Below are 8,627 nucleotides of genomic sequence, written 5' to 3' on the forward strand. Positions count from 1 at the left end.
CCGCCCGCGGCGGGAGCCTCGGCCCGGGCCCAGGCCCCAGCCGGGTCCCCGCCCCCGGCCCCGCCCTCAGCCTTCTCGCCCCCCGGCCCCGCCCACTCGCCCGCTCTTGCTCCAAGACTGCGGGGTCACGTCTCCGCTCTCTTCTGAGTTTTCAATCGCTCCACGCAGCTGTTTCTCAGGAATGAGGAACCACTTCATGGAGAGATGGAGGTGAAGAGCGCCTTAAAGGGACTAATGCAGTCCCTTCGGATGAAGATATAGAAGACCAAGGAAAGAAAGAGACGGGCCCAGGGTCACAGGATAGTGACACTGTTGGGCCAAGCACTTTCCACCAAAACAATTGCGGGGAAAACACAAGGACACTCCCTTTTTTCCAACGATGGAAAAGATGCTGCTAAGAGGGCTGCTGACTTGGCGAGGGATTTTGAAGAGGGGAGGAGTGAGGGGAGGAGCTGTAGGAGCTGTCTCACGCATACGCACACACTCACACACCTACACATACAAGAACTCACAGTCTCACACAGACACCCATGTTCTCTGTCGTCCCAGTTCCAGCCTTCCGTGCTCTCGGGAGGGGCTGCCCTGGGGTTCTGGCTGTAGCCCTCCTGTATGGCTGCCTCATTTCCCCTCTCCCTCCCAGAGCCCAGCTGCTGTCATTTTGTGCCCTGCCGAGGAGGCAGGAACTGCAGTGACAGCAGGAGTGAGAGGCAGGACAGAGTCGTGGGGCACAGAGAGGGGTGGAAAGGGAGATGCCAAGACCAGGTGACCATGAGTCCCAGAGAGAGGGCTGAGAAGCAGGGTGAGGGGTGGTGAGAGCCTGGAGGAGAGGTGGGCAAAACCAAGGAGCAGACAGAGAAGGCTTGTGGGTCACAGAGCCACTCAGCCATGCTGGGAGCAAAGCGACACTGGCCACCAGGTCCCTCACTCAGCCCCGGGCTGACCTTGGCCCTGACACTTCTGGCCCTGAGGACCGGGTGGGCCCAGGAGGGGACAGAGCCAGTCCTCCTGGAAGGTGAGTGCCTGGTGGTCTGTGAGCCCAGCCGAGCTGCTGCAGGGGGGCCAGGGGGAGCAGCCCTGGGAGAGGCGCCCCCTGGAAGAGTGGCATTTGCTGCAGTCCGAAGCCACCACCACGAGCCAGCAGGGGAGATCGGCAATGGCACCAGTGGAGCCATATACTTCGACCAGGTAATCCCTCTATCCTGCAAAGACCTGGAATCACTGTCCAAACCCACTCTGCTGCTAAGGAAACAGCCCTGCTGTGGCCACTTGTCGCCAGGCCTGCTGCCCGTCTCCCTTCCCTTCACTCCCACTACACCCTCCTTGCCCTTTCTCACCACTGCTTTTGAATCTGTGCATTCCTCCTGTTTGGTCTATTTGCCACCCCTTCCTTTCCTTAGTCACTGCCCCTTCCCCCCAATCCTGGTTTCCCCAAGCCCCAGGCATCCCCAAGCCCCACTCAGTAGGGTCGCTTCTCACAGGTCCTGGTGAACGAGGGCGGTGGCTTTGACCGGGCCTCAGGCTCCTTCGTGGCCCCTCTCCGGGGCGTCTACAGCTTCCGGTTCCATGTGGTGAAGGTGTACAACCGCCAGACTGTCCAGGTGACCTGAACCCTAGGCCCTGTCCCATCCCCGGCTCAGGAAGGGAAGGGAAGGGGGGAATAAGTGAAGCCCAGGGGATCCCCAGGCAGACCTCCTTTGGCCTGCATCCTGGGGGGCCAGGAGCAAAGCGGGAAAGGGCCTGCCTAGCAGAGACTGTGAAGGAGGCACAGAGTCCAACACTGGCCACCTCTCAGCCCTCCCAGGAGGATGCTCTGAGCGTCAGGTTCCCAGGTTCCAGAGTGTCCCTCTGGGGCTGCAGAGAAGGAAGGAAGCCCTCAGGAAAGTGGGGGTCCTGGGACAAGGACTGGGGAGAGGTGCTAACTGGGCTCCCCTCCCCAGGTGAGCCTGATGCTGAACACATGGCCTGTCATCTCGGCCTTTGCCAACGACCCAGACGTGACCCGGGAGGCAGCCACCAGCTCTGTGCTACTGCCTCTGGACCCCGGGGACCGGGTATCTCTGCGCCTGCGTCGAGGGAACCTGCTGGGTGGCTGGAAATATTCAAGCTTCTCTGGCTTCCTCATTTTCCCACTCTGAGGACTCAAGCCTTTCAAGGATGGAAATCTAGCCCCTGACCCCTGCCCTCTGCCCTCTCCTGCCCCAGAAGTAGAATCTTTAGGGCAAGAGAGAGACTCCCTCTGGCTGCCTTTATTCCACGTCTTTGCATGGGACCCTGTGCCAAACATCCAAGGTGAAGAGTAGAGCTCTGGTGTCTCGGGACCTGCCCCTCTTAACCTACCCCTCACAGTTGCCTCTCACTGCATCTCTTTCTGCCTGCAGCCGTAGGATCAGGGCAGGGTTTGGCAGGTAGGGAGGCCTGTGCTACTTTGCAGACTCTGCTCCTCCTGTCCCCCAACTCCAACCCAGCTTCCTGCTCAGTGCTATTTGGGAACAGGTGGTACAGGTGAGCCTGACAGGCCCCTACAGGGGACCAGATGGACCAGCCTCAGCATACCCAGCAGGCTCCTTCCTGTGAGGAGTGCCAGCATCACAGATCTCGGCCAGCACAGTCAGAAGCTGAGCCAGCACTGCGTGGACTAGAGCAGGAGGGAGACTCAGCCAGTAGCAGAACTCCCCACAGGAAGGGCCACAGAGAAGCCCAGAGCCTGTGGCTGGTGCGGAAGGAAGGGGGAATGCACCCAGCCTGAACACAGTATACATTTTTCATGTACATTGGGGCAGCCAGCAGACGGTGAACTGGGCGTCTATTTGTGGCAGATCCCAGATGGACTCTGGCCCTCATCTCCACACCCAAGACATGGGTGTGTATGTTTGCTTTGGCTGAGAGTGGGTATACAAAGGTTCCTTTGGCAGCTGGAGGTGGAAGTAGGTCACATGTGGGCAACTGTAGATCTCCAGGCATGGAACACATCAATGACCGCGGCCCCCTCCTAGAACTGCTCCACCTCTGTAGTAAGTTCAATCACTTCATGCTCTGACCACCACCTCCTTCCGCCCAGCTCTCTCAGGGACCTTCACTGTACCCGTCCCACACTATCCCACAACCTCTCTTCTTTCTCCTGCCTTGTGCTGTCTTATCCTCCTCCTTAAAATTCCTTGGGTTCCATAATTCATCCTTTCAACCACTCTCCTGCCAGTATTATAAACTCTGTCTCACCTCTGTGTCCCATTGGCCCAGCATGGATGAATCTATCAATAAAGTAATTAGAGAATGATGCTCAGTGAGTCCCTATAGGATCACTAAAGAGAGAACATGATATTACAACTGGGTTCAGGGGTTACAGGGTATAAGCAGATATGCTGTACGGAAAATAAATGTAAAACTGTATGTCAGAGTCAAAAAGGATTTGGTAGTGCCTGAGTTAAATAGGAAATACCAATGTGAATTTGTGGTTTTCAAAAGAAATAACTTTTTCAAACTTTGTCACTAAAGCGGCATAGAAACAACATCGGGAAAAAATCTGATATGCATTCTTAGCACCTGAATCTTTGCCTCAATATTATTCCCCTTTAAAAGGACTCAAGGTCCCTTGGAGAATAGCTCCATGTCATAAATAACTCTAGGCCTGGAACCTATTGGTGAAGACAAAAAGCAAAGATACTTTCTTAAATGTAGGGTAGAGCTGAGAAGGCAAAGGAACGAATTTTAATAGGCTTCCACAAATTGACATTCTGTGACAATTTGATAATCAAAAGGAAAATAATATTGTTAATTGGAACAAGGTGAATTTTTTTTTTTTTTTTTTTTTTTTTTTTTTCCGGTATGCGGGCCTCTCACTGTTGTGGCCTCTCCCGTTGCGGAGCACAGGCTCCGGATGTGCAGGCTCAGCGGCCATGGCTCACGGGCTTAGTTGCTCCGCGGCATGTGGGATCTTCCCGGACCGGGGCACGAACCCGTGTCTCCTGCATCGGCAGGCGGATTCTCAACCACTGCGCCACCAGGGAAGCCCAAGGTGAATTTTTAAAATCCACAACTCTGTTGTGATTTTCAAAACAGAAAAAGTAACTATACAATGTACAAAAATGTAGTTAATATACTGAGCGAAGAAGTATGACTATAATAGGATATTTTTAGTTAATTTTGATAAGTAGAAGAGTATAAGTATAGCAGATATTATATCTATTCATAAGGTGCATTTATTTTTCTTTATCTGCATAAGTAGAGGGAGTGGATCCAGAAAGCTCTCAGTAATTCCAGAAAAAGTTGGAACTGTACCAAAATGAAAGAGACTGATTGGCACCATCTGGTCATATATTACAACTAGGAAGAAAGAAGCTCCAACAGTGTGTTACATGAACATGAATTAGGCAAACATCCAAAAGATAACTGCTCACTGCTCAAACATGATCCTTCATTTCTTGGGAAAGGGGGCCTCTATACTACCCTACTAATTATAATGAGATTACAGTAACAGTAAAACCCAAAATAATAATGGCTTAAACAAGATGGCAGATTATTTCTGTCTCACATAGAAGAATCTGCAAATAAAGAGTGTAGGGTTGGATGGCAGTTTTGTGATCACCACAGCCCAGTTTCCTTTCTTGCTGTTCTATGACCTTTAGCATATCACCTCCTGACCCAAGATAGCTCCTTAAACTCCAGCCAGTACTTCATCCTTACAGTCCAAGGAAGGAGGAAAGAAGGGCACACCCATTTCCTTTTAAAGAAGCTTTCTGAGAGGTACCTCCAACAGTTCTGTTTGCATCTCATTGGCTAGAATTTAGTCATATCTAGCCACACCAGGCAAGGGAGAGAGGCTAGGAAATAGAGTCTTTATTCCAGGCAGCTATGCCCAGCTAAAAGTCAGGAGTTATATAATAAGGAAGAAGAGGAGATTGGATATTGGGCAAAACAACAATATTGGGGATATTGGGGAAGTTTGTAAAAATGCAAATGAGCTAGATAAATTTGTAAATAATGTCAGTAAAGTTATTGTATTAGTTTTCTATTGCTGTGTAATAATTACCACAAAGTAGTGACTTAACACAACTTTGACCTATTTATTATCTCACAGTTTCTGTAGGTCAGAAGTCCACCAGAGCATGACTGGATTCTCTGCTCAGGGTTTCATTAGGTCAAAAGAAAGGTGTAGTCAGGGCTGCCTTCCTTACTGAAGTAGAAGAATCCACTCCCAAGCTCATTCAGAATTCAGTTCCTTATGGTTGTAGGATTGAGGTTCCTTGCTGTCAATCTCTGGGCCAAAAACATCAGGCCAAGTCCTTTTCACAGTTTGAACCTCTCTGACCTACCCTTCTGTCATGTTTCTGACTTTAAAAATTCTCTGATTCTAAGCGTTCTTGTGATTAGATTGGGCCCACACAGATAATCGAGGATAAGCTCTCTATTTTAGGGCTCATAACTTTAATCACATAGAAAATGTCCCTTTACCGTTAAACATAAGAGGTTTGGGCATGGACATCTCTGGGACATCTGCATATCATAGTCATTAAACTTAAAGATGACATCATTTAAATAAAAGGCATCCAGTTACAATACACTAATTCATGGAAAAAGTGTGGACTTGAAAAGTTCCAGTGATATATAAGATAAGCAATGGCTCAGATTTTCATCATCTTAGAAGGTAAAGTATTTCCCAGGTCCCAACCAAGAATTCATTGATTAATAATTCAAAACTTCATCTGCACTGAGATAATATTCTTCTTTTGGATATCCAAATTCAAAAATTGGTCTGAGCTGAGACAGTGTCCTTCTCTTGGGTCTACAAACCCATTTTTATAATGAGTATAAGAGTAGGTGTAAAAAATTGTATAATCCTTGTAAGATGTGTGTGCTTTACCAAAATGCTTGATGCTTTTAGAGAAGCTGACATATTATACTGATGATTTGATTGAAATGTATAGGAAGATTTAAGTTTGTAGTCAATGTTTAAATAATTTGATTTGTAAAATGTGTGGATTTTGACTTCGTTATTATAAACAGTGTTTAAATGTTGAGACAATTTTTGCTTAAGTAGGTTTATGAAGTAAATAAATTAAACAATAAATAAAGCACAGATGGTGGCTAGTGTTCCTCTCCAGGCACAAAACTCTCCTAGGACTCTAAGTATCCTAAGAATAGAATCCAACTGTCTGCCTTCCCTACACCCACGCCCTGGCAGCTGATTGCTACAGAGAAAAGTCCTGCTGAAGGATATGCTGTGTATGTAAATCCATGGTCTCCAGCCACCCCCGGAGCAATTCTCCAAGCAATTCTGTGGTTTCCTTTGCCAGCTTCTTTCCTCATCTTCCCCTGAATCCAAATGAAGGCTTCTGTTCTCTCCTTAAAACATTTACTCCTCCAACTGCCCCCACTGCCAGCAGCAGACTCTTCACCTTCTACTTCACTGAGAAAGCAGAAACCCCAGGAGGAACCCTTCCCACCAGCGCATTCGAAAACTCACCTTCCTCCTCATCTTTCCTTCCTATCTGGCTCAGCAGAAGTTGTGTCCTTCTTTCTGTCAAGGCGGCTATCTTCATCCACCAGTCATGGATTCCATTTCCTGCAAACATACTCTTTTCTTTTCCTCTCCTCCCTCCTGTATGTTCAATGTCTCCCTCCCTACTCACTCCTTCTGTTTAGCAGTTAAATAGACTCAAGTCTCTTAAGTCTAAAACAAACAAAAAAAAGATGGATATGGAAACAGTGGTAGATATATGGTCACCCTCAGCTTTATATGCTAGTTAGAGTCACCTCTCCTCCCCTTTAGAGCCAAATATCTATGTTTACCAGTTGCTCACTCCTTAAGTCAACTGTGGCCAAACTGCCCTCAGCTAGTCACTCACAACTTCTTCGTCACTGAAGTCACTATCATCTAGTCCTCTGTCACTCAGGCTCTCCCTAACATTTGACCCTGTCGGCCACACCTCCTTCTACAAGCGCTCCCTGCCCCCATTTCCCTGACTGTGCATGCTCTGGGCTCTGCTTCCACCTGTCTGCTGAGGCCACCTTCTTTTTCAGCCTCCTGTACCTCTGCCCATCTCCTAAATGTCAGTTTCCCTCAAGGTTCTGCCCTAGGATTCCTTTCATCCTGACATACTCTCAAAAGCTTGAATCTCCATCCATATGCTGACAACTTCCACATTTTTTATCTCTATCCAGGACCTCCCTCCCAGATGTCAGACTCCTACTTTGCCTAGCCCACCTTAAAGTCAACCTGCTAAAATTAGAGTCTTTCCTCCCGAAATCTGTTTTCTCCCTTATTCTCTGTGTCTAAAAATGGAATGTCCCTGTTGCCCTAACCAAACACCAGCCATGATCCTCGATTCCTCCCTCTCCCATAACCCCCATAAATGAGTTCCATCCATTGTTTTCCATCCATCTGGCTACCAATATCTCAGAGTTCTACAAAAGCTTCCTAATTGGCCCCTTGACCTCTAGTTTTGCTTCTCTGAGTCCATTCTCCACAGGGGGGTTGCCAGACTGGCAACTTCACTGCCTAAAGCCCTTTAGGGTATTGTGGGGAAGGGAGAGGGTCTAGGATTAAATCCATATTGCTTAACGTGGTATTTTTTTAGGTCCTTTGCAATCCAGCTGCTGCAATCTCCCCTGATTCATTTTTCACCATCTATGGGAATGTGAAAACTTACAAAATAGCACTATTTGTTAGCTGAGGGAAAATGGCACCCCCTTGTGTGTTGCGGGACCCATAACTGGTGTATTAAATTAAGGATTTGCAGATTATGATCTGCTGAATGCGGAAGCACAGGCCACCACATGGGGTCAGGAGGTAGCTCCCTCGGTTCCCCATCTGGGGAAGTAAAAACCCTGTAGTTGTTTTGATTGAAGGTGTAGTACACTCACACAAAGGAAGTAAAGTTTAAAGATTTATTACTTACAGACCTCAGAAACCAGGAGGGGGGAAAGGGAAGCAGTGAGCCAGGAGAAGGGCAGTCCTCTGTCCCAGTTCACATGTGAGCGGGATAGTAAGAACCTATTATGTGTAAGGTAGTTGGGGTGCAGGTCACTAACTTTACCCGGGCTCAACTATAAGTGGTCATTTCAAAAGGCGCCCCAGGAAAAACAAGCAGGAATTTGGGGCAGGAGTCCTAAACTCAGGTCCTTATCTAAATGTCCAGACTCTGGGTGTGAGCAGGGTCGTTATACTGTAAAATGCCTAAGTGGCAACTCAAAATAGAGATGTTCTCATTATAGCTCAGAAAATGAGGGCATGGCATTCACGTCAAAATTTATCAGGGCCAACAGAATTGTTCTTGGACCCAACTGAGGTAAACCAGGCTCTGTTTTAGTTTGTAACTCATCTTAATCTGGACCAAACTGAAATGGAGAAATCTTAATATACAGTATACTAATGTATATTAATATCATACATTAATAAAGGATAGAGAGGCCATAGATTAGTGGGGAGAAAGTAGCTCTAGCAACAAAGTGAATATACTTGCATGAGAAGCAGTGAGCATAGCGGTGAAGGTGGTGGGCACTGGAGCCTCTCACTTAGTAGCTGCACATGACCTTCGGCAAATAACTCAAACTCCCCTTGCCTCATTTTCTTCCTCTAGACAATGAAGAGAAACATGGTATATATCCCACAGCGTTGGAAAGCACAGAGC

General features: G+C 47.9%; 1 protein-coding gene across 1 annotated transcript; it reads left to right on the forward strand.

The window, feature by feature from the left end:
- The first annotated feature begins 20 nt into the window (after nucleotides 1–20).
- CBLN3 (cerebellin 3 precursor) lies at nucleotides 21–3,280 on the forward strand. The gene is made up of 3 exons (XM_059058506.2): nucleotides 21–1,185; nucleotides 1,479–1,598; nucleotides 1,938–3,280. Exons 1-3 carry the CDS (start codon nucleotides 886–888, stop codon nucleotides 2,133–2,135), a joined length of 618 nt encoding a protein of 205 aa, XP_058914489.1. The 5' UTR covers nucleotides 21–885; the 3' UTR covers nucleotides 2,136–3,280.
- Nucleotides 3,281–8,627: the final 5,347 nt, after the last annotated feature.

Source organism: Kogia breviceps, chromosome 3 (genome assembly GCF_026419965.1).
Source record: "Kogia breviceps isolate mKogBre1 chromosome 3, mKogBre1 haplotype 1, whole genome shotgun sequence".
In the NCBI taxonomy this organism is placed as follows: domain Eukaryota; kingdom Metazoa; phylum Chordata; class Mammalia; order Artiodactyla; family Physeteridae; genus Kogia; species Kogia breviceps.

Bases quoted from the DNA above. Each gene is read 5' to 3' on its own strand.
- CBLN3 (XM_059058506.2), top strand. From the start codon at position 886: ATGCTGGGAGCAAAGCGACACTGGCCACCAGGTCCCTCACTCAGCCCC. The intron at 1,186-1,478 runs GTAATCCCTCTA...CGCTTCTCACAG, and splicing joins GAGCCATATACTTCGACCAG to GTCCTGGTGAACGAGGGCGG. The intron at 1,599-1,937 runs GTGACCTGAACC...TCCCCTCCCCAG, and splicing joins ACAACCGCCAGACTGTCCAG to GTGAGCCTGATGCTGAACAC.